Raw genomic sequence first — 24,850 nt, 5'->3', positions numbered from 1 at the left:
TGGTCCAGCTGCGTACATAAAAAGGTGTTGACTAAAAAGTTTAGCCACTGTCCTTCCGCAGTGTGCCTCTACTCTGCTTCGAAATGCAGCCCACAACGTCGGGCACACACGCCCCGTGTGTCCTCTCTCCCTGCAAGGTGCAAGGTGTGGTGCTTGAGTCAAAGTAGCATTTGCACCCTCTCGCAGCAGTTGACTCGCGTTTGGCCGTTGTTCATGTTACGCACCAGAACACTCCATCTCACTGGCAACTTTTTTCACGCTCGCCAAGGCCGATGCCATGACACCGCCACGATCCGATCGATCGGTTCCTTCGGGCCGGAGAAACAGCACGGCAAGGAACCAACGTGTCCGGCCTCCCTCACATGTTCGCAATTACACCTCCCACCCGGGCTCGTTTGACCCCGGGGTGCCGGCCGGCCTGCCGGGGCCGGATCGGACCAGGGGCCGCGCCGCGGCTAGGTGGCCGGTGCTTCAAGGAGGCGTTGATGGCGCTATCGTCCATCGCGTCCGGCCCGCGGACGATACATACGCGCGCCGCTTCAATGCCCGGGCGCGCCAAGGGCGAGCAAACAAAACAGGCGAGAGACCCTGGAGGCGAGCGGTTGTAGGCTTGTTTGCGTAGGCAGCGCACGCCCCGATCGCGTTCCGTCCAGTCCCGGCGCCTTTCTGCGGCCGATCAGATCTTTCCTTAAATGGCTGCCGGGCGGCGCGGCCATCCCGTCGTGGCGTCGTCGTCGTCCGCGGTTGGTGCCGATCGAGCGGCGCGATGGCAAGATTAATGGCGGGCAGCGCAGGGCAGGGCTACGGCTGAGCTCGTGTTGTGCTTGGAAGAATTTTAGGGGAAGGAAGGTGCGCGTCGTAGCGTACTCCGCTGTGTTTACCAACGGATATTTCAGTTTCCGTGACGCCTTTTGCCAACGGTGCTTCTTCCATTGATTTGGTCCCGGGTGTGAGCTCTGCACGTATACCTCGCGAGCTAGATTCTGCTTTCAGATGGGGCGCCGCTCGTGAAATGTTCCCGCAATTTGTCGTGCACTTGTCCGTGGCTGCTATCTGTCATTGAGATCCAAGTCCTTTTTTCTTTCATTCAGTGATTGAGTGAACACGTAACCTTGGTCCATGGATCGATAGATCTTTTGCTACCAGTTCTAACTGAGTACGAAAGTGACGAACCTACGTGCACTAATCTCCACACGATCCAACACGTCTCTGTCAAGCCAAAGAGCCTCTACGACAAGCAATCCAATGAACCCATGGCAATACATGTGTGTACAGCAAAGTGGACTCCAAAGACCTGGGTAGTGGACTGGAGTGCTCACTAGAAAACAAAGCCAGGGCACTGGGGTTACGTATATGCGCTCGTCGTCTCCTTTCCTACGAGGATTCCTCGTCCGGGACCGGGAGAGAGCCGGGCACATTGGCTTGCGCGCTAGCTGCCGCTGGCCAGGTCTCCTTCGCTGGCGCCGGCAACACGACAATATCCAGGGGACGACGGCCCCAGCCCCCAATGCCCGAGGCTTCAAGCCAAAGCGTTCGTGTGCGCGATCCCTCCCATGGCCGCCGGCCGCCGGCCAAGGGGTCGCCTCGCCGCCACGGACGCGTGCAACCCGAACAGAGGATTCGATTACAATCAGCGGTTTTTGGGTAAGTAACGTGCAAGCCAAGGGCGTTCGATGATCCTGAACAGATTAGGCTGCTAATGATCACCATGACATTCTCCCCGTACCAACTTGATCCGCCCTAAATACAGGCATTGGACGACTGGCAGGGTACGGACCAAACGGAACAGCACCTCCATGTGTCATGTCTCAGAGTGGAGTCAAATCAAATTTAATTTGATTATACCCCTGTGTCAGCAGCCCTCACGGTGTTTCTGTCTCTAGAGCTGCGGGTGTTCCAGCCGATGAAGAAGAAGAAACCGGAGGGAACAACAGGCAGCCAAGTCGACGCATCATTCGGCCCAACAAGAAGTACTTCGGTGGTGAATGGACATCAAAGTAATGGGATGATGACCTTGTAATAGTTAGGCTCAAGAAGCGGGGTTTTTAATACTCTGTAAGGAGAGGCAGATGACGGATTTGGAGTAGAAGAAAGAAGTAGGCGGCGACGGCCTCGCCTGGCTCATCGTCGGCCACGATCTTGTATCGAATCCAGTGAGATTAAGTGTTAAAGTATCGTGGATCCTAACAATTAGCATCAGAGCTATTCATTCTGGAGCCAACCCACCCACACCACACCAGATTTCAAGTAAGATCCGAAGCAATGGCGCCGGTGCAGGAACTTGAAGTCATCCTCTTGACGGTGATCACTATCTTCAACCTTGTGATCTGGAGCTTGTAAGGTCTGCATGATGTTTTTCCTGCAAGCTGTACAACACGTACAATCATGCTCCTCTAATTTTGACCCGTCGTCTTCTAAATCCTTCTCTTTGCCTTTGTCTTGATGGCGTTTCTCTTCCTCCTTGCTTTTCTTCATATCAGCCCAATCCCAGTACGTGTTGGCATCTTCTTCTTCGTCACAGCCTGCAGCACTCTATAATCCAGGACTCCTAATATCCTCCCAGTCGCTATCACCTCCATAGTTAGCAGGTGAATACTCGGACGTCTTCTCCACATAGCTCTTGCGCTTGATACCGAGTAGCCTTGCTGAACGCCTTGTGGGAGTGACGACAGCCTCCTCCTTCTTCGTTAACGCCTCGCCATCACTCGAGAGGATGATGAACTTGCGATCCGTGAGCTTTCCGAATGGCACCTTGCCTCCAACACTGATGCGAGCATTACGAGCCATCCTTGGCGGAGTTTTGGGACCCAACTCGCACCTCTTAGCTTCCATGTGAAGGGCGAAGGTGGAGGCCAAGGAAGGGGGTGGTGCCGATCGGCCTGGGGAGGTCAGGCTGATTGGCTTGGCCTTTTCCTTCGTCGGTTGCTGCCCCATCTCGTCTCCCGAGCTCCTGGACATTGCCATTGCACTTTTTTTCTGGTTTGGGTCGATCTGAATTGCTTGTATAGATGCGAAACTCAAGCCCTAATTGGCCTCATTATATACTCTTGAAGTCTTGGCAAAGGATCCACACATTTTCAAAAACTTCCTCGCTCATTCCTCTTCCTCCATCACCCACCGCTCCCCCCCCCCCCGTCCCCCGCTGCTTCCTCCTCCTCCTCCGGTCACCGCTGCCTTCGGGCTTCGGGGTTAGGGGCTTAGGGGTTGCCGGGGAGGTCTAATGGCCATCGGATCTAGAAAAAGGGGCGGGGTCAGAGGGGAGACCGGCGGCGGAGGCGGGTTGTGGGGCGGTGTGGCGTGGTGGCGGGGACGCCGTCAGCCAGGCTCGGCTGGACAGTTGGTAGGCTAGGGACGGGTGGGAGCGAGGGTTGGAGGTGCGCTCCCGAAGGAGTAGGGTTAGGGCCACAAAGGGTGGTGGTGGCGGATTCAGCGACGCAAGCTGCCGGAGATGGTGGAGGATGGCGGCGTGGGGGCGAGTGAAAGAGAGAGAGCAACGGGAGGCGGCAGCGGGTCCGGCGGCGAGGAAGGTGGCGCAGGGGCGGTCACTGAAGGCGACATGGGCGGATTTATCGCCTTGAGTGACACATAGCACCGCCCACGCCAAGGACCATTTTTTGGATTTGGTAGGTTCATTGTGATGACCGACAAGGCATAGTAACCGGTGTCTCAGGATTCATTCGCCGCTCCATTACATTACTTGTTTCTCCTTCCGTGAATTTTTGTGAAGCGCGGTTTCACTTGACACGGTATTTACTTTCGGTTGTTATAGGCGTAATTGCTTTGGATACCTTGAAATTTTTATCTATTGACAAACAATTAGGTAAACTATAATAACTTTGATGCTCAAGTAGATTTACGTTTCAAAATGCTTTCGCGCCATATTGGTATTGTAGCCACAAATGATGTATATTGTGAGGAAGCAATGGTCAAAGTCTACCTCTGACGATCAAGTACAAAATTAAATATACCTTCCCTTGTAAAAAAATAAACTTACTAGTTTCTTGAACTCGGTAGTTGGCCGAAGGTTGCAAAGTTCCGAAGAACGTGCATGCAAGTACTTTATTTCAAGTTAAAACAATACATAGACCAGTGAGTTTGTCATGTTTGACGAAATCCAATGAAGCACAACAAAAATCTTTCTCGAAAATAGTTGTGAGCAGATAAAGCTGGAAAAGCTAGATCGTTAGTGGGTGACGCATCTATTTCTGGGACCGTGTGCTTTATGCGTGCCTGCCAATGCAGACCAATAATTAAAAGCAAAGCTCTCTTGTCCAGAGTCCAGACGCCTCTCCTTTCCACCACGAACTGTTGGATGATCAGGAGGCCGCAAGCCCGCAAGTACACCCACCACTGTCTCGCGCAACCAGACACACCCCCAATTTAATAAATCATAATTCATAAATCCACAAATCGCATCCTCAGGCCCTGTTTGGATCCAAGGGCTAAATTTTAGCTCTGCATTTTTAACCCAAAATTTAACTTTTGGGATCCAAACAGGTGGGCTAAAAGTGACAAATAGCTAAAATTTTGGAGCTAAAATTTAGCCCCCAAAGAGACCCTAAAAGGAGCTAAAAGTGAACCTGGTCTACAAATTCCACCCCTGCCCCCTTTCCTCTCTCCTCCGCCTCTGTGCCTTACCCCTCCCGCACTTCCTCTCTCCTCCGCCTCCCACACGCCCGCCGCCTCCGGCCCCCCGCCGGCCGCGCCTCCTCCGGCCCCCGCCTCCTCCGGACCCCCGCCTCCTCCGGCCGGCCGCACCGCCTCCGGCCCCGCGCCACCTCCGGCCCCCGCCTCCTCCGGCCCCGAGCGCCGTGCGGCTCGAGGAGGACGCCCTCGGCCGTTCAACACGTCCTCCTTGTTCCCCGGCACGGCCAGGAGGTTCCGATAATGTGGCCGTGCGACCGCGGAGCCTGTAGAAGCGTTGGTCTTCTCCACGGCATAGGCGACGGCGCCCTCGTTCTCAGAGCTGGGCGCGAACACGACCCTGTAGTTTCCAGGTAGCGGCAACGCCGATTCCGACGCGGCGAAAACAGCCACGACGCCGCCGACCTTGAGGACGCGACCGACAAGCCCATGAATCCAGGAGGAGGAGGGAGGGCAAATCAGTCATTTTGATGAGGACTAAAATTTAGCCCATGGATCCAAACATCCCAACAAAACTAAATTTTAGGAGCTAAATTTTAGGAGCTAAATTTTAGTCCATGAACTTTGGATCCAAACACCACCTAAGAGCATCTTCAGCAAATTGATTTTCCCCTTTCCCCTTTATCACCGTACAGGAAACCCTTTCACAATTTCTGGAAGAGAGGTTGCAGATTGATTTCCCCATCCCCTTCGTGTTCCCTAACATGTGGGACCTATATGTCATTGAGTCAAACATTTTCTTCCTCTCTTTCTCTCTTCTCTCGTCCGAGCATAAGGGGTGCCCGGCGGCGAGATGACGGAGCGGTGGCCCGGCAACCCGGCGGCGTGGCGTGCAAGGCCAGAACGGGGAGGCAACGCACGGTCGTGCGGCTCCCCAGCCCTCTTCCGCCGTGGCTGGGACGGCAACATGCTGGAGGCAGGTGGGGCACGGCGGCGGTGCTCGGCCCCGCAGTGGAGGGTGGCGCTGCTCGCCAACGCCTGGGCGCACGGGGCCAGGACGGCCGGTCGGCCGGCGGCGCGCGCGAGGCTGGAGGCCGCGCATGCGAATGGCGAGGTGGCCGGCGGCGGCGATGCCACGCATGACGGGGGCGGCTGGTGGCTATGCGCGCGCATGACGGGGACGGACAGCGGGCCAGCGGCGCGTGGAGGTCCTGGATGGCCGGCGGGCAGGGCGCCCGGCGTGCTAGGCCAGCGGCCGACGCGGATGGCCGGCGGCGTGAGCGGAGGATAGACGGTGGCGGCGCGGATGTCGCGGGTGGCCGGTGGTGGCGCGGTGGCCTGCGGGGAGGATCGGGCAGCCAAGAAATCCAGTGGCCTACAGATCGTGCGGCAGGAGAGGGAGGGGAGGAAAGGGAGAAGGAAAGGGGAGAGGTGTATTCCCCGGGAGAGGGAGGTAAGTAAGGGGATTGAGAAAAAAATAAAAGGAAAAAGGGAATGGAAAGGGTATCTGCTGGAGCTAGTTTTTCTCCCCTAAATTCTTTTTATGGCTGAAAAGTAGAAAGGGAAAGAGGATCTGCATAATAAGTGCAACTTTAAAAGGCTACTAATCTTACCCCAAGACCTTCTTTAGGGGAAAAAAAGAAAAAAGAACTCCAATAGTCCACCTAAAACTCTCCAAAAGATCGGCGACGCAAAAAAAACACCCCTCGCCCCGTAAATATTCACGATGCCCCGATCTTCCCCAATCCTGCCCCGCGCACAACAAGGCACCAGCCGCCCCGCGCTGCCACCACGCGCACCGGCTGCTCCATCTGCGGCCTGGAAAGCGCTCTTCCCGTAATCGAGATCAAGCCAACTGCCAATCCCAAATCGATTCCGAGGCGCCATGGCCTCCACTGCGACTGCGACACCTGCGCCTTTGCTCCCTATGACCAACCTGGCGGCCGGCGGTGGTGGCTTCGAGCCGTCCTCGGGCCCACCGCCTACCACGACCTCCCCCGGCACCCTTGTCGCCACCAAGCGCGGCGTAGTCCAGGCCAGCGTCGCAGTTATGCTTACGCTGGCTTTCGACGTAGCGTCCCGCCTCCCAGCTCAAAGCACATCTCTACGCCGGTGGCGCGCTATGGCAGCTCAAGCACGTAGACCAGCAGCGTACCCGCCGTGTGGTCCGCGAAGACTGCGAGCTGCGAGCCCATGGTGGCTTACGGTGGTCTTGTAGCAGCCGCAGCCGCTATCGTCTCTAACATGGTGCCGACGTAGACGCTAGGGGATGCTAGGGTGGCGCCGATTCGAACCCAGTCCCAGCGCCGCCGCTGCTGCTCCCAACGTCTATCTGGTTGCTGCCGCCGAGAACGGCCCCAGCAACATCAGCAGCTCCAAAGCGTAGAGGACTGTCTTCTGTAAAGTACGAATGAGCCACGGCAAACTGAGAACCAACACCACGGACAAGCAATCAGTTGAGTATTAGAAACGAGATTTCGGATCTCTCCAAGGTCAACGATATGCTACCCTACTGTTGCTCCCGTCGCCACTAATGCCCAACGCAAGATGGAAGATGCAGAAGCCAACAGAGGAAGCAGCAGATGCACGATGCAGAACCTAACTGACTTGCGGATCCAATTATAATGATGTGATCTTTTTTGAATTATTGGGGAATAGATTTTAACTTTCTACTGTGGGCTGATATATTTTTTGAGGAAATTTTTTTTAGCATAGTCCATAATACCTCATTTAGGGCTCTAACACCAAAAAATCAAGTGACAAGTACACTAATTGACATGAAAGAGCCGCGGCTAGTGCGTGCAGTGCTGAGGTTACTGCACATGGCACGTGCCAGCACCATGCGGTGCAGATTCGCGGCGCACGGAGCCAGCTGCGAACCATCCAAGGCGACATGCATGTAGGGATGGTAATAGATTATGGTCTTCATATCTCCTTCACAATTCAATAAATTTCTATTTATTTTTAACTTAAAATTATATATTATTATAGTCCGATTCTTGTAGAGCGCGGTACTAGCAAAGCCCAAAGGAATTTTCGGGCACAAAGCGCGCAAAAAAAACCTTTAAAAATGCTAACAGTAGTGGTAGGACTGCTGCTGCTGTATAGAGCAGTACGAGTACGTTCCTTTGGGTCCTTGGGAGTACCGTATGTACATGCTTTGCATGCTGCCATGATCGAATCAGCCTCGGCGAAAATTTGGATCTCACAATAGATCCTGCACGAATAACTACATGCTACAGCGGCGATATAGTAAAAGTAGTGGTAGTATTTGGTGGTACTAGGACTGTACGCCTGTACAGCACCAGCGTATTGTACGACCCGTCTGGACCGTACAGTACCGGCGACATACAGTTATTGTACGCATTGAAGGAGGCGACGGGGACTTGGCGTACGTCGAGTCGTCGACCGGACGAGCTGGACGAATGGAACGGCGCTCCATGGCTAACAATGCTGCAGGAGCGCCCTAAAAAAGACAGTGCTGCAGGATTAGATAAATGGTCGGAGCGCGACCACTAATCCGCGCCGGATTCGGTACTTGGCATGCTCAGGGCTGTGGCGTGTGTTTGGATTGTTCTTGGTCAGAGCATGCAACAGCAACGAACCCCGAACACGATGAGGCGACTGCAGTGCAGGAGCTCTGCAGGTTGGATGCTGCAGTGCAGGAGCCGATGAGTCAACGCATCTAGGGCCTTGTTTAGTTGGGGAATTTGGGAGGTGCCAAATTACTGTTACAGCACTGTAGCACACTGTAGCGTTTCGTTTGTATTTGTGAATTATTGTCCAAATATTGACTAATTAGGCTCAAAAGATTCGTCTTGCAAAGTACAACAAAACTGTGCAATTAGTTTTTAATTTCATCTACATTTAGTACTCCATGCATGTACCGCAAGTTTGATGTGATGGGGAATCTTCTTTTTGCATAGTGTCAAAGTTGGGAGTTGGGAGTAACTAAACATGGCCTAGCATATGAAATGATCTCTGGATAGAGCTGCAGGGATTTGTAAAAAGGTCTAGGCATCTGACTGATATGTTCAAGACAAAAGTTTCGGGACCTTGTGGTCACTGGTCAGTCGATGTCATGGTTACCGAGATGTAGCGTGGAGCCCGTTTTGTCAAAAATCGGCTGTTTTCAAACAGGGAGATGGAGACGTGAAACGTGATGGATGATCTTATTTTATCTGCATTTTTGACATGTGAGTTGCGTCTTCTTCCCGTGTTAAGTTATTCCGTCCTTTCTTTCTTTATTAAGGAGGAAAAGGTTGGTTTTGGTTTTGTTGGGTTGACTGAACAATGGGTTCTCAGTTTCTACTGTTTGGATTAGTTATCCTATCCTGGACAAGAAGCGATCGATCCTGTTGGGAAAGGAATCCAACCTCTGACGCCTTTGCCTGTTCAAATCGAGAGGGAGGAACGAGGAACACGCGGGTGCCTGGTTTTAAGACCAGCCTGATCAGATGATGTTGATTCAGAGTCCAATCTGTAGCCCTGTATTCTTTTCGCTGAACAGTTCTTGGTACGAGGACTTGATTGTAGACCACTTCAGGTATCCGGAGCACCACCTCTCTACAGTCTAGAGTCTACGCATCACGTGCGCGCATCTCGAGGCACTTCAAATTTCATCACCCACTCCACTCTGCTACCCACGCAGCTACCACTGTTTGACCGTCCATACTGCCTGCCTGTGGTCCGTATTTCTGACACGGCCCGTCTCTTGTTTTCCAGATCCAACGCGGCATTGTTTACTCCGAGCCCGAGATGGTGGTGTTTGCATAAAGCAGCGCCTCCCTGACATCGACACCTCGGTAAACAAAGCCTCGATTGGTAGTAGCAGTCGCTGCCGTCGTCGTCGTCGCATCAGATCGCCGCATTGTTTAACCGATCCGTTACACGCGTCGCCGTCGCAGGTCCGTGCCCAACTCAACCGCCGCAACCGGACGCCGACGGCGACTTCTCGCGTGCCACGGCGTCACGGCAAGCACACCCGCCGCCGGCCGCGCAGGAGGAGGAGAAGGGCGGAGCGGCAAGCAACGCTCCACATCACGGCGGCACCTACCCAGTTGACGCCGAGGCGAGGGAGGGACCAGGGGCCGTCTCCAGGTTTCCCTCCCCCTGCGGTTTCCGCATGGAAATGGGTGCCGGGACCGCGCGGAAATCTGACGAGAACGCCCGCGATTACGAGGTGGGAAAACCCGGGCGAGAGAGGCGAGCGGCGACGGGAGGAAAGCCGAAAGGGACGCGCCGCCCGGTTCCGCTCCGTCTGGGCAGGCCAGCCCACCGAGCAGAGCGGTGCTGTAGGGTCAGCCGGCCCGAGTCGTCGCGCCGCGCGGACAGCGAGGTGTGGGCGGTGGCCACGGCCACTGGGACAGTGGTGGCCTGGGGGGTGATGGCTGCGGAAGGGTCGCCGTCTCGCTGTGCGTGGGCCTGGCCCGCGCCAGGTGATGGCGGGCCCGGGGCGAGGGATTGAGCAGCTGACTGAGCAGGCGAGTCGCGAGTCGTGTGTGTTTGCCTGCCGAGGTAACGAGGTGAGCGGGGCCCGTGGGGAGGAGGCTGGAGAGTGCGTCGCCTCGTCCTGTTGCTGCGATGGATGGATGTGCGCCTCACCGCCCTCACGTCGAGTGTTTTCCGCTTAAAGCTGATGGTGAAAGTGCACATAGCGACTGTCATGCAGTGTCAGGCACAGTGCAAGACTTGTAACGATCATGCTATCTTTTTGGGAAATGACACGATGGTTCGTTCGTTCAAGGGATGGACAGAGATAGATCGCACATAGAAGGATGAAATCCTGCAGATAAGTGGGAATTGAGGACCAGGAGAGGGCACAAATCGGCCCATCAGCAGTTGAGCATGGATTGTTAATGGGCTGGATCAGAAATCCCGGCCTGACTAACTCACGCACGCACGCACTGGCCCATTATAGCAATTTCGCTGGCCCGGTCCACTCGGCCCAGTTCGGCAGACGATAAAAACCCTAGCTAGTCCTCTGGCATCTTTCCCTCGTGGAAATAGTTCTTCGCACTCAACGAGAGGTACGCGCGTTTATTCCAGTTGCTGTTTGATTCATGTCAAAAACGTTTTTGAAGCTCGGATAGAATACAGTGGATTCTTGGAAACATGGGAACAACATTCTTCTTTTTTGTGTTTTTTCCCCTTTTTTGAAATCAATTGTCTGTTGCGAATAACATGAACACCCTAAAGGCGATGAACCTTTTCAACTGCAGTAGCAGGCAGATCCGAGAGCGAGGGGAGGCCGGAACAATGAGTTTCCCACGGTTCGTGTACCTGATCACCAACGGCAGCAAGTGGCGCGACTTCCCGCTCTACCGCATCGACATGTCGCGCCTCTTCTTCCCCAGCGAAACCCAGGTCCCTGACCCGCTGCCAGCGAAGGAAGCTCCCCTGCCTTGCCCAGACATGAGGTTCAGGCCGCCTGCCTCCGAGTACTTCAACGGCAGCATGGCGTTCGTGTTCTTCAGCGGCGGCGAGAACCAGAACCACCACCGCTACCGGGTGGTCGCCACCGACCAGACGGGCCGCGTCGTGCTCTGCGATCCCGAGACGCGCTCGGTCCGGACGATGCCCAGCCTCGTCGCGTCGAAAGAGAATCACGTCTCCTTCTCCGTCGGCGACAACCTCTACATGCATCCTCGACACCGCCCTCAACTTCACGACTAGCGGCAGCTGCTACCACTGCTTCGACGGCCTCGTCTTCGGCGGCGATCGCAGCACCTGCAGCCACGACCGCTACCCGAGAAAGAGCCATCCCAGCCGCCTTATTACCGTCGGTTTTCGACAATCCCACGGTGATAACTCATTACCGTTGGATTTTTACCAGAGCCAGCGGTGAAAACGTGAACGGTGATAACACCTTGACCCAAAATTGTTATGAGCCCAATTTAAACTAAGGTCCCGTTTGGCAGGGCTTATCTTGACTTCGGCTTCACCTATTTTGTACAAAATAAGGTACTATAGCGTGAAGCCGTTTTGTTAGTTGAGGTTAAAATAAACTAGAAATCCGGGTGAAACCATTATTTTTAGTTTCACTGGTGAAGTCAGGGCACTATAGCGTGAAGCCGTTTTGTAAGTTAAGGTTAAAATAAACTAGAAATCCGGGTGAAACCATTATTTTTAGGGGTGTTTGGATACCCATGCTAAAGTTTAGTACCTGTCACATCGGATGTTTGGATGCTAATTAGGAGTATTAAATATATGCTGATTACAAAACTAATTGCACAAATGGAGTCTAATTCGTGAGACGAATCTATTAAGCCTAATTAGTCCATGATTTGACAATGTGGTGCTACAGCAACTATTTGCTAATGATGGATTAATTAAGCTGAATAGATTCATCTCGTGAATTAGCATAGGGATTCTGCAATTAGTTTTATAATTAGTACTAATTAGTTCATGTTTAGTCATCTTATTAGCATAATGTTCGATGTGACACTGCTAAAGTTTATGGTTTAGTATCCGTTTGACTTCACCGGTGATGTCACTTGGCGAGAAGACCTCCTAAACATATCGGGGACTGGAGGACGTCCGCCGCTGCTAGCGCCCCCCTCCCCCCTTCCCCAGTTGGAGACTCTCCCTCTCTCGAGCCCCCTCTCTCCCACACGCGCCCTCTCCCTTCTCCCTCACGCCGCTCCCAGCCTCCTCTCTCTCCCGCCGCCCCTCCCCCGGCCGCCTCCCCTTCCTCCCGCGTACGAAGGGTCTCCACCGAGCCGGAAAACGACAATGCATGCAGAATCCTCCCGGTCCCACTCCCACCACACCAGCCGGCGTGAGTCTCCTGGCTCTGCGGATTCTTGCCCAAGAAAGAAAGAGGAAGAAATGAAACGCAGGCTGGGCTCTCGGCGAGCGCCCGGGCCCGGAGCATGGACCCGGACCCACAACTCAGTGTCTGGTGTCGAACTCGAACCTGCACGCCGCAACAACCGGAGCATTTTTATCCCACGTGTCAGAGAGACACGCCTTTTGCCCCTCCCCTCTACCTCGTCTCTCCCCTCTCCGTGAACCCACGCCTTTTGCCCCTCCCCTGCGCTGCCATCTTCCCTTCCAAGGAAACGCCCCGGGGCCCCTCCGCCTATAAAGCTGACGCCCCGGCAGGCCGGCACCATTGCCAAGGACAACGAAAGCTTCCCATCCTCTTGGCTCTGTTCCTCCATCCACCACTAGCCTCTCCATCTCCTCTCCTCGGGGTTTCCGTCCTTCCGTCCGAGTGCCTTCGCTTGCTGTTGGGGTCGCGATGGAGAAGGAGGTCGGCGTGAACGAGGAGGCGGTGGCAGCGCCGGAGGAGGCGACGCCGACCCTGACCGCGACGCCGACCCTGACGGCGCCGGAGAAGGAGCCCGAGGCGCGGGAGAAGTGCTACAAGAAGACGGTGGGGGAGGAGGCGACGTTCCTGGAGAGCGCCAAGGACTACTTCAACCAGTTCAAGGCGATGCCCGCGCAGAAGCACTGGATCTGCGTCAAGAACTACTTCTCCCAGAAGTGCAGCTCGGTAACGTCGCTTGCCCCCCACCCCTTCTCCTCTTCTCTGATATTCCCGTTCGGTGATGTGCGCGTGTGATTTCTCCGCTTGGCGAGTTCGTCTGGTTCGTAGCTGTTTGATGGTGTACTACTTGCGCGTTCTGGAGTATTCCTTATTCTGCTTGCCTGGTTGCGAGAAAACATCTGTATGCGTGTAGTGGATGTAGCCCTGTAGGTGCTTAATTAGTCTTGTGATCAGGAATCGCGTGTTGGTTATGCTAGTCTTTGTTTTTGGGCTGTGTTTTCTGCTCGAATGGGGTTTCTCGTTCGTTGGGTTAGAATCCATCACTAGTTACCAGCATGGGACCAATTAGCAGTGTTATTTTCCGTAAGTGATCACGGAATCGTCGTGTGCTCACGCGATCAGAAATTGTCGCGTCCTGATGATTGTCTTTATTTTCCCCCGTTTTCTCTTAATCGTGAATGGATAATGGGGAATAGGAGATTTAACATGTGCTCTGGTGTTCAAACCCTTCTGTATTTTTAGCAAACATGGTGAGGATATTCTGTTGGAATCCATCTCAGGTAGAAATGTAGCAGCGAAGTTTTAGATTGTTTTCCGGCACGTGGTCTGAAATTGTTGGATGGTGATGGTAGATTTTCTTTTCCCTGTTTTCTCTTAAGCGTGAACAGATCATGGTCATGGGGAATAGGGGATTTAGCATGTATGGGTGTTCAAATCAGTACTGTGGACTGTTTTGCAAGCCTGGGCGTTAAGTTCCTGTTATGCTGTTGGAATCCATCTCGTGCACTAGTGTAGCAGCAATTTAGTGAGATTAATTTTGCACATTTTTTCACTAGTGGAAGCATGTGGATTCTGGAGGTAATTCTTGGCTGGTGATGCTAATTTCCTGGTTATTTTGTGATCATCTATGGGGTCCTTCATGTCTGATTTTTTCCTGCTGATTGATTCTGAACCTTGGCATGCAAGATTTCCCTGCCCTGCCTAGCATGGTCCAATACTAAGTCTCCAACCATGGATGATTTTGCTCCTTACTGTATAATTACATCACTGCAGCAACTCATTTCTCTTGTTTGTGAATGCAATTGATCAGAGAGTACTGGTGCCATAGCTAACCATGGATGCTTTTCCTCCTCACTGTGTAATTGCATCTCTGCTGCAACTCGTTTCTTTTGTTTGTGAACAGAATTGGTCATAGGGTACTGATCCCACGGCAGTAATCTAACTGAGTTCGTGCTTTACTCTTTCAGACTTGTGGCTTGGATTAGCTAATCTGTTAGTGCTTATGATGCATTTTGAATAGACATAGTTCGCATTATGCTGATTCCTGATCATGATGTGCTTTAAGCTGTTTCAGACTTGTGGCTTGGATCTCAATATTTAATTTGCCCTGTTTATGATGCATCTCTAATAGATATATATTGCAAATGCGCTTGTTCCAGATTATGATGTGGTTTTAGGGTCTTTCAGACTTGTGGCTTGGATCTCAGCGGCTAATTTGTTCTGTTTATGATGCATCTCTAATACATATTGATTGCATCTGTGCTTGTTTGTTGTTCCTGATAATGATGTGCTTTGGGGCTAATCTCTTGCTGCTTGTGACATGTTGCAGGTGTTCGGCAAGCAGAAGGTCGAGCCTGTGGTCAAGGATAAGACTCCAGAGGTGGTGAAGCCGGCAGCAGTTGAGACTCACTGAAGGGGTTCTGATCGTCTTTGGGAAAACAAATGTAAATGATCTTGGAGGTGTTCTACGGTGGTGAAAACTTGAGACTTTGTTGGTCTCCTTAGAAACTAGTATCATAGTATGTCTTGCTAGCTGTTCGAAGTAGTGGTGTGGGCATCGTTGGTCCAGTAACTCGTCATGAAAACTATGTGTTTCTGCATCAAGTTCTTAGAATGTGAACCTTAATCTGCCTGGAATGGAATGGTTACTGAGCCCATTTGCGCTTATTTGGTATTGTTGCTTACTTTTCTGTTGATGCTGTGTTGTGATCTTTAGATTCCAGTGGCGAGTATGCCGCCTCCGCGCTGTGTTTTCACTTCTCACTCTGCTCTGTGTTCTTGTTCTGGAAGTTAACTGCTAGTTCGTGGGTAAATGCAATCCTGATCCTTTGAATTGTAGGAGATTAGGATGGTTCTTTTTTTTTTTAACAAAAAGGATGTTCAGTTCCTTTACATGCTTAACATGATTTAACATCTTGTAAGAATGTTCAGTTCCTTTACATGCTTAACATGATTTAACATCTTGGAAGAATGTTCAGTTCCTTTGCTCAATCAGTCAGTCGTTTTCCACCATGAAGTAAAAATGTCAGCAATCCATGCTTTTTTATGGCTGGTTTTAGATTCCCCCCCCCCGCCCCCCCCCCCCCCCCCCTTCCCGGTGGCCGTGTCGACGTCGGCGCTTCGGCTCTGCACGCGCACCTCCATCTGCAGGCGGCGAGGAGCGCGTTACGGTGTATCTCGATGAGACGATGACCGGTCACGAGGAGGACTGGAGGTGGCCGACGTACGGCGGCACGACGCATTGCTGTGCACTGTGCAGCGCCACCAGGCTAGCTACATCGCACGGGCACGGGTGGTGTTGGCGGCGGCGGCGCCGTGCCGGTCAGCCGGTGATCGTGGACACGGACGACGGCTTGCCGCGGAGGACGCCTGAATACATCGGCCCATTAGCATAAACGTTGGCCCAACCCAACACCGTTAGACAGTTCCAGCCCAGTTCTCTGGATCCTTCTGGCCCTTTCCTTTCCTGTACTGGTCACGATATTTCTTTCCCACGCTCCAAGAAAGAAAACCAGAGGCACCGCCCCCCTTGCGCCGCCGTTCCGAAATCCGTTTGTTTCCCAACGTGCAAGAAAGAGAGAGAAGGCAGGAAGACCAGAGACTGCCAGCTTCACCTCCCATTCCAATCGCCAACTCGCCATTGTTCCCCTCCCCACCACCGTCCTCGAGCGCTCACGAGCATCAGGCTCCTCAAGGTAAGTGGAAATCGCCCTGCCGTATCAATCGATCATCCCACGCCTTCTTTCCCCTCTCCCGGATTGGGAGCGATCGCGTCGGGTGCAAGCTGGGTGGGACCGGTGCAAGCACCGGTGCTTACGTTGTTAATGTGTGCTGGAGCTCGGATTGCCTTTGCCTGTTTGCCATATGGATGCTCGCTAGCTGTTCGTCGAAATTCTCCTGTTAGTGAGAGAGCGAGCACCTGTGAGGATTGCTTCGAATTTGTTACGGCGTTTGCTTGTGTTTTGACTTTTGAGTGGATTGGTTCATACATACTACTAGCTTGTGTCTCTGTTGGATTAGTGAAGCGAAATGCCGAAAGCGTACCTGTTTGTCTTCCTACCAGGTAGTGTGAAGGTACCGTCTGAACTCTGAAGCAGGATGGGCATGCGGTAACATTGTCTTGCAGTTAGATGCCTGGACATAACGTGCAGCTGAGTTTCCATATCAGTTAATTCTGCGCTGAAATGTGTTTGGTTTAAGCCAATTATCCTGTGCTCACTGGATTGTCCCTGCCCTTAAGATTTGATTTATTGTTCTTACATGATCATGCTGTGCTCGGTACTGTTACTTGACTGATAATGGGTTTGAAACTTGGGGACATGTCCATTACTTTTAGCCTTGTAATTCTACACCTTGCTGTTCTGCTATTACCTGAGGGCTGATGGCTTGCAGTTATACAAATAACAATAAAAGCTTCTTTTGTACCTTTCCTTGGCGTTTCTATTATGCTTGAAACTTCATAGGTCTCGTCCTGTTTATGCGTTTCGCTGTTTTATTGTCTTCAACCATGCCATATTACACGTTGAAGGTAATATGGATTTCTGTTGATTTCGTAAGTTGATGTAATCATTTTTTCTGTTGTTTCCCTTCCATTTCTTCCTCTTGTGCACTATAAGTCCCTACCTGGCAATCTGGCATAGGATATTAACTGATGGTCCCATTGATGCATTTTCTCTATCAGTAGTTAGCTATCTTCATTAATTCTGATCTCTAAACCTCCGTCGAGTAGATGAAAAGGTTTCCTTGTGATTTTATCCTTGCACCCTCCCAATCTTATCGCTTCCTAGATTCAGCTTCTTTCTGGGTATGATCAAAAGTGTTATTGCTCTATGGTTAATGCTCGGGGTAGAAATGTGTCACATTATGCGTTCTTGAAATAACATTCCGTTCTGCAATTTATCTTGTTATGATAATTTCGGGTACACTGTGCTTTCCCTGGAATTCTTATGTGAAAATTTAAATTGTTTTGTTTTTGTTTCAGTGTTAAGATGGATCCAAGCAATGCTCAATCTGAAGCTTCAGCCCCATCTGTTCCAAAAAACCCTGCCATGGCTTCATGTCGGAAGAAGAAAACCGATGATGATGTTACCTTCCTCGAAGATCTGAAAGACCACATCGATGAGTTCATTCATGCATCCATGGATGAACACAAGACCTGCTTTAAGAAGACAATTCAGAAGGTTGGCTGCACCAGTACCCTGAAATTGGGTTTCTCTAATAAAAAAATGGTTATTTTCCCATTTGGTCATTCTGCAGTTGCCATATACATTTCATGCTGAAACATTCTGTTTTGCACGTTTTGCGCAGATGTTTGGGATGTCAAAGGTTGTTGCAGAGCGATCAGCCGCGGGGGCAAAGGAAGCTGAAGTTGAAAGTGCTCTGCCTCTTCAGACCAGTGTCTCGCAGTAGAATGTAATGGTGTGGTAATCTGTTCCTCTGTGTTATCTGCAACACCGAAGTGTCGGCAGTATTATGTTTTGGTTACTGGATTCTAGTGTTTCATTCTCCAAAGTTTGCTTTATGAGTACAAGCATGTCATAAAACAGATTTTAGACGATAGGAGTGCAAGTTTGGGATTGAAATATCGGTGCCTATACTGGTTTCTGATGTTGTAATCAAGTTAATTCAGGTTTGACTCGGTTTAACAGAATTTGTGTGTGTTTGATGCTTCCTATTATCTCTGACATTTATTTTTAGCAACTTTCTGTCATTATCTTTAACCGTAACAAGATCTTTTCCTAGAAGGAAGCACCTCTTAAAGTGCTTTTTGGTTTCAGCTAGGCTTAATAGATTCGTCTCCCCGTTTAGCCTCCACTTATGTAATGTTTAATACTTTTAATTAGTATCTAAACATTCGATGTGACGGGTGCTAAAAATAAACAGGAGAAACCAAACCAGACCCAAAACGCACTAGAGTCAACGGTGCTCATCAGCTACTCCTCTGCCTACCTCTGAATCCTCTCTTGGGATATTTTAGTGCTAGCGATCACGATTCACGACATCGACATGCCTTGGCGATCAAGGAAGCAACACCACCATTTCAACATCCTCTTGTCCTCCACTCTGCAGTCGTCGATCTCCATTCCTCAACTGCGTGCAGGAACCAAGCATGGACATGGCTTCCGTCGCCACCAACCCCTCCCTTTTCAAGGTGCGTCTCTCAGCGTCTGTGCGGGATGCGGGTTGGTCTGGTTGTTTCCTCGACATTTGGCTATGCGCTCCTCTGAGCTTTTTGCTTCCTGCATCAATTTCTGAAGGTCATACTTGGATCGTCGTCGCCGGCGCGCCGCGAGATCTTGGCCGACATGGGATACGAGTTCACAGTCATGGTTGATAAAACTACTGCAGATTGTTGAGTCGCCAAGTTCCTATTCATTTACCGGCTGCTTATGTCTGATTTTCTCTGTTGTCATCAGAGTGCTGGCATCGACGAGAAGGCCATCAGGAAGGACAAGCCAGAGGAGCTGGTCAAAGCACTGGCTGAAGCCAAGGTCTATTGCTGTGTATATTTCATACCAAAAACTAGCTGTTACTGCTTACGGGGATAGTAGTTTGAGAAGCTTGTTGCTGAAATGGACTTGATAAACCATCCCTGGGTTAGTGTTCTTACTGGCTTTGTTTGAGTTCAGTAGCACAATCTGAACTGTTTGTTCAACTGCAGGCCGAGGCCATCAAGCTGAAGCTCCATGGCGACTGTGCTCCAGGCAGAGACCAGACTGCCCTTCTGATAACCTCTGACCAGGTATGAACTTTCAGGTTCAGCCCTTGGTGGGTTCTGTTTGTGGATTTGAACACCGTAAAAGCCATTTGACTGATTTTGCACGCGGGTAAAGGTCATGGTGAGCAAAGGGATGATACGGGAAAGGCCACGGAGTGCAGAAGAAGCTAGGGAATTTATTAAGGGTGAGAGGTTCTCCTTCCTTGTGAGTTGTGACCGTCAGATATGCCATGACTAAAAAGAAATGCCATCTTCAGAGGGGCAAGTGTTATGCATCTTCTTCATTCTGTCTGACAGGCTATTCGGGTGATCGAGCATTTGCGGTGAACTTTGTTCTTGTGAGCAACCTGAGCACTGGGGCTACGAGAGGGGGATGGGACATACCGGAGGTAAAGAGATGTCAATATCTTCTCAAAACTAAAATGTCAAGATCCTTGTTCTGCAAATTACATTGGCATCTTGTTTTATCCTGCAGATCAAGTTTCAGCACATACCGGACGATTTCATCGACAAAGTGGTGAGCCTCGACACCCTTAAATTGCAAACTTGCAATCTATGAACAAACTGTTTAGTTTGAGATGAGCGTCTATGTAATGGCATCTTCATTCAGGTTAATCAAGGCGACATGACCTGCGTCGCCGGAGGGCTTAAGCTGACACATCCGTCAGTGCTGCCATTCATCAAAGAATTGGTGAGCAATTGCTCATATTTTGTATCTCACAAAAAAAAAGAGCACACCGTGCTTATTTTGCAGATGCAGAACAACAGTGAATTCGGTCCTTTGTTCTGTCCTCTTTGTAATTTCCTGATTGATTGCCCATGTCGGTACGGCGGATAGCGTTCGAGGTCTTCCAAGAGAGCTCACAGAGAAGCTTATTCGAGAATCACTGGAAGCAGAAGCATAGTGGATCGGTTTGCAACAAGGAGCTGTCGAGGTATTAGATGTGAGCGAGCATCATGTCAAAGATATCCTGTAGTTTTTTAGCTCGCTGTGCACACTTTTCTTCTCTCTGGGCGAATTACTGAGAGGACGTTTTCGGATTGGCAATTCTGTGCTACAGCACTTGAAGGAAAAAAAATTGAGGTACATTTACCTCACGGTTCGCATGCCGATATTCGTACGCATGTTTTTGTCGGTGAAACATAATCATATTGAATTTGAGAAGTGGAAAAAAAAACATCGTCTCCTGTTTTCTGATGAGAGAAATTTCCTCCGAAATACTGTAAAACGTTTTTATCTTTCGGGCTTCGTGGTTGTAACTACGTCGTGCCGGGCCGAAATCAAGCCCGGCCCTTGCCATACTGGGCCTCAAAGCATCATCCCTCGGGCCAGAGCCTACGCCACCGCCGAAGCGGCCTTCAGCCCTCCTCATTCCGCGCGCCATCCATCCTTCCTCGTAGTCGTCGTCGACGTCCATCTCCGCCCGCCGCCGCTCGCCTCTGTCGGTAAAGGATCGGCGCGGAGTGGAGGTCCATCTGGAGATTCTGGACTGGGATTACTTTCTCTTCTGGTTGGTAAGGAACCATAGCTTGCTTTGGATGTGTAAGAGTGAGTTTTTGGTTCTATTAGGATTGGATGTAGATCTCCAATGCGCGCAAGATTGATTTCAGTTGACACCTGGGAATTTGGGACCCAGATGCCAGTGCATTTTTGTCGTCAAAATCTTTTCAGGTTCTACTGAATTAGGGCGTTCTATCTTGTGTAAGAGAGTTATGGTAGATCTCTTCTTTAATCTGGCGATGATGTTTCTGGCTAATAGTAACATTGTAAAGCTTGTTGAATCATAAATCAAAAGAACTGGGCTGTTTTTTAATCTTATACGAAGTGCATTTGTTGAATGATTCTAGATTAGTACCATTTCCAGAAACTCATCCAGAGTAGTAATGTCTTGTTCAAGTTGGTGATCTTGCCAATCGCCACCATGGATGGCTCATGCCTAAATGCAGGCACTTCTAATTGTGATCTACTACTGTTTTATTCGTTTCTGTCCTATCGGTGGCTGCTGGCGGGTGCTTTTTAATTTCATGTGTTGGAATGCTGACAGGATTAAATTCTAGAGGTTCTTATTTTTAGTACGTTCTCTGGTTGTATTTGTGAAGCTGGTGGGCCCATAATGCTTGATCCAGTCTGTACGGCTACTTTGTGTCTAGCATGAAATGCTCTGTTCCTTACTGTTTGGGATAATATATTTATGTCCTTGTGACTTCGTGAATTCTACTTGCCCTCGATTTTGCATCTTCTGTAGTTATGGAAACAAGTAGCGCTTCGAGTTCACAGTTGCTCTTCTCATTCTTCAGCATCTCAGTACGAGTCATGGAATTTGTGAGAAGAGATCATTGGATGGTCTTATAGTACATGGCTACACGCCATCTAAAATTGGTTGAAGTACACTGAGATGACTCATACGAAAGAGTATAATATTCTTTCCATCTCAATACTAGTTACATGCATGTTTAAGTCCTTCAGCCAAGGCAACAAGCAGTATTTTTATTGCTGACTATCTACAACGAATTTGAGTAGCCATCATCAATTTATAGATTTTTGCCCTATATAAACTTGCTCGGGGGCATCCCGTCGTACATCAGAAATACATCTGGTGCTTTGTAGCCATATGTGACAGCATGGAAGGGCGATTTAACGATTTGAAGCTTTTGCCTCGTTCTGTTATGTTCGTGAACATTTTCTCTGATGAAACTCCAATCCTTCTCTTGTGAAGTTAACCAGGCACAAGATAGTTCCCTGTTGGACATAATCTATCTTCCCTTGCTATGGAAGCCAAGTTTTCCCGGTTCCTGAAGCTTGCTGGAGTAGGCTTCAAAGCAAGGTCTGAGCACGAAGGCCGTGAGTTATTTCTGAAGCTGGGTTACAGCCACGAGGTTCAGTTCACTGCTCCACCCGCCGTGCGCGTCTTCTGCTTTAAGCCCAACATAATCTGCTGTACTGGTATCGACAAGGATAGGGTGCACCAATTCGCTGGCGCAGTTCGTAGCTGTAAACCTCCAGAAGTGTACAAGGGAAAGGGGGTATTGTATATTGACGAAATTATGAAACGGAAGCCAGGGAAGAAGCAAAAGAAGTGATCCAAGGATAAACCTCTGCATTAGAGTTCGAGTCTGTTAAGATGCTGCAACGCATCGGCAGGGTGCAAACGTTCTTGTGGTTGCCCTTGGAACAGCTGAGGCTGGGAAAATATTGCGCGTTGAGTCATTTGATGAACTTCTTATGACTAATGAACTGCGTAGCAACAGCGTAGCATGTTCAATTTATTTACTTCCTTGAGCTGGTCAGATGTTATTTCCGATGTGATTGCTGTTGCTCTTTGTTCGTCTTTATCCAGCTCTGTATCATCGAGGGGTTGCTTGAACTTGATCTTTGGATCCCAGGATCATGGGTCATGATATTTGTACTCGGGTAAATAATTAGTCATTTGGATGTACGAGTTGTAACTATGATGTTTATAGAGCTATGCGGACAATCAAAATGCTGAACCCCACTAAAAAGAGCTGCTGAGCCGGGTACTGAGCTTATTACGAGCTTGCAACTGTGAGGGGAATCGAACTGTCACCGCTCTTGTGCCAAACCAAAACCTGCCAACAAAAGCTGAAGCTGACGAAACTAATTGCAGGTGAAACCAGCGAGTTCATGTTACAGATTGATGGTTCGTGGAAGGAATTAATGCGAGCTTTTATGTCACGTTACACTAATGGTCCTATTGTACGATTTTCTTCCTTTTCTTTTACACAATCATCAAACTGTAGCATCAGATTGTAGGGGTAGAACCAAATTTTGGTCATGGCCCCAGCAAGCCAAACCAAATTTTGGTCATGACCAAAACTTTGATAGTTCAAACATTCTGCGTGTCTCATAATATTAACAATAACGTCATTTTATCATATAACGGCATATGAAATTATACTGGATGTTTATCTTACCATGTTTAAATGTTTGATAAAGTTTATTGCCCGGGTCATGATCTTATATGTATGATCCTATCGATCCCCACGAGATCCTGGGTATATGGTCACGATTTTATAAAAATCATAAGACCCACATATGGATCCTATCACATAGATTTCATGGAATCATCCTACAATCCATGTCAGGATCCTACTAACCTTGGTAGTTCTCTAACGTCATTGGAGATATTAAGAAAAAAAGTCCATTCTACTATTATGAACAATTCACCTGAACGGATCTAACCCTTAACAATTATTATAAGTATACGAAAGATAATTGATTTACTCCTCAAAACTTTTCAAATGAGATAATCACCCCTCTAATGAAAATTTGCCTCCCCCCTCTAGAAGATGTGTTTTAAATTCAAAATTTGCAGGCTGATAGATGACATTGCACCCTATGCTACAAAATTAATTTAGTTTATTTTCTCGTAAGCTCAAATCATTTGATACGACTTTAACCATTAGGGATATGAAATGCCTGTAAAATAATCAACAAATTTATCAAAGTACTTTCCTAACATAGTCGATGAGGACACTCTTCTGAGCTGGGATCAGACTCAGTTTTTGACTATGAATCATTCCATGAAATTTGAACAAAAAATACAACTTGCACAAGGAGAGAAGCTATAATTTTTGCAGGGGCTAATTCACATTTTTTTGAATAGTTTGAAGCAATAAATTGAGTCAATACACCATACAAGGGTCAGATGAATTATTTGGGGTAGTAAAATGAACCTTATTTAGAAAGCTTCTGGCCAAATCGTAATCAAATTGTGATCCAGATTTTGTTTTCGTCAATTGAATAAAAGATATTTTCTACAGTACCCTTCGTTATCAAATGTAACAGGCTTGGTTTTCGAATTCGTGAAATGTTCAATTTCAAAACTAATTAGTGATTTCTCTTATTATATTATATTGTCCGTAGTAAAAAAATAAGACGAGAATCACACCGCATATAAACTCCCTTTCTCAGCTTCCAACACTAACTAGTCCTATGTTATCCATTACAACCAAATTATAATCACATGATAAATATGATTTAATATGAAATTTACTATTCTGTTCAACACCATGTTAAAGGATGTAAAATCTAAATTCATTGCTACTAACTATTGGTCAAATACCAGAACTAATAAAAATGTTCTTTTAACTAAAATATTTCTTACAGAAATGGACAAAGGTAGTAGTAAAGTTAGGCCCCATTTGGTTACTTTGACTTATTTTTAGCATCCGTCATATCAAATGTTTAGATACTAATTAGAAGTATTAAACGTAGAGTATTTATAAAATCCATTACATAAGTGGAGGCTAAACGGCGAGACGAATCTATTAAGCCTAATTAGTCTATGATTTGACAATTTCTTGCTATAGTAAACATTTGCTAATGATGGATTAATTAGGCTTAATAGATTCGTCTCGCCCTTTAGCCTCCATCTGTGCAATTAGTTTTATAATTAACTCATATTTAGTCCTCCTAATTAATCTTCGAATCTTCGATGTGACACGGACTAAAAATAAGCAAGTTGAACCAAACGCCCCTTAGTCCTTGAAAGTTCTTCGATAATAAAACATATAAAAGCTTGAAGACGTCGAAAAACATCATGGCAAATGTGCATGAAGTTTCGGTTTTGAACAAAAAAAACAAAAATTATTTTCCAGGTAGGCCCCATGTATGACCTTTGGGTACTCATCGAATCATGGCTAACCTCTACTGTACCTAAGGCAGTAATAATGTGATAATGTCCTAATTCTCTGTTTGACGAGTCCGAACTCCGAAGGGGAAGAAGAAGAAAAATCACTGCGCCGAAGAGCCC

General features: G+C 49.0%; 3 protein-coding genes across 3 annotated transcripts; all 3 read left to right on the top strand.

Moving 5' to 3' along the window:
- The first annotated feature begins 12,589 nt into the window (after positions 1 to 12,589).
- On the top strand, positions 12,590 to 15,034 carry LOC101765128. The gene is made up of 2 exons (XM_004981875.4): positions 12,590 to 13,084; positions 14,688 to 15,034. The coding sequence occupies exons 1-2, from the start codon at positions 12,830 to 12,832 to the stop codon at positions 14,769 to 14,771; spliced, it is 339 nt and encodes a 112-aa protein (XP_004981932.1). The 5' UTR covers positions 12,590 to 12,829; the 3' UTR covers positions 14,772 to 15,034.
- Positions 15,035 to 15,866: 832 nt separating this feature from the next.
- LOC101764713 lies at positions 15,867 to 18,044 on the top strand. The gene is made up of 3 exons (XM_004981874.3): positions 15,867 to 16,053; positions 17,340 to 17,538; positions 17,666 to 18,044. Exons 2-3 carry the CDS (start codon positions 17,347 to 17,349, stop codon positions 17,765 to 17,767), a joined length of 294 nt encoding a protein of 97 aa, XP_004981931.1. The 5' UTR covers positions 15,867 to 16,053; positions 17,340 to 17,346; the 3' UTR covers positions 17,768 to 18,044.
- A 224-nt stretch (positions 18,045 to 18,268) lies between these two features.
- LOC101764043 (maf-like protein DDB_G0281937) lies at positions 18,269 to 20,201 on the top strand. Its single transcript, XM_004981873.2, has 9 exons — positions 18,269 to 18,509; positions 18,616 to 18,687; positions 18,775 to 18,849; positions 19,020 to 19,100; positions 19,192 to 19,261; positions 19,374 to 19,465; positions 19,552 to 19,593; positions 19,687 to 19,767; positions 19,915 to 20,201. Exons 1-9 carry the CDS (start codon positions 18,468 to 18,470, stop codon positions 20,059 to 20,061), a joined length of 702 nt encoding a protein of 233 aa, XP_004981930.1. The 5' UTR covers positions 18,269 to 18,467; the 3' UTR covers positions 20,062 to 20,201.
- Positions 20,202 to 24,850: the final 4,649 nt, after the last annotated feature.

The sequence above is a fragment of the Setaria italica genome, chromosome IX (genome assembly GCF_000263155.2).
Source record: "Setaria italica strain Yugu1 chromosome IX, Setaria_italica_v2.0, whole genome shotgun sequence".
In the NCBI taxonomy this organism is placed as follows: domain Eukaryota; kingdom Viridiplantae; phylum Streptophyta; class Magnoliopsida; order Poales; family Poaceae; genus Setaria; species Setaria italica.
This window is presented reverse-complemented; position numbering and strand designations above follow the sequence as displayed.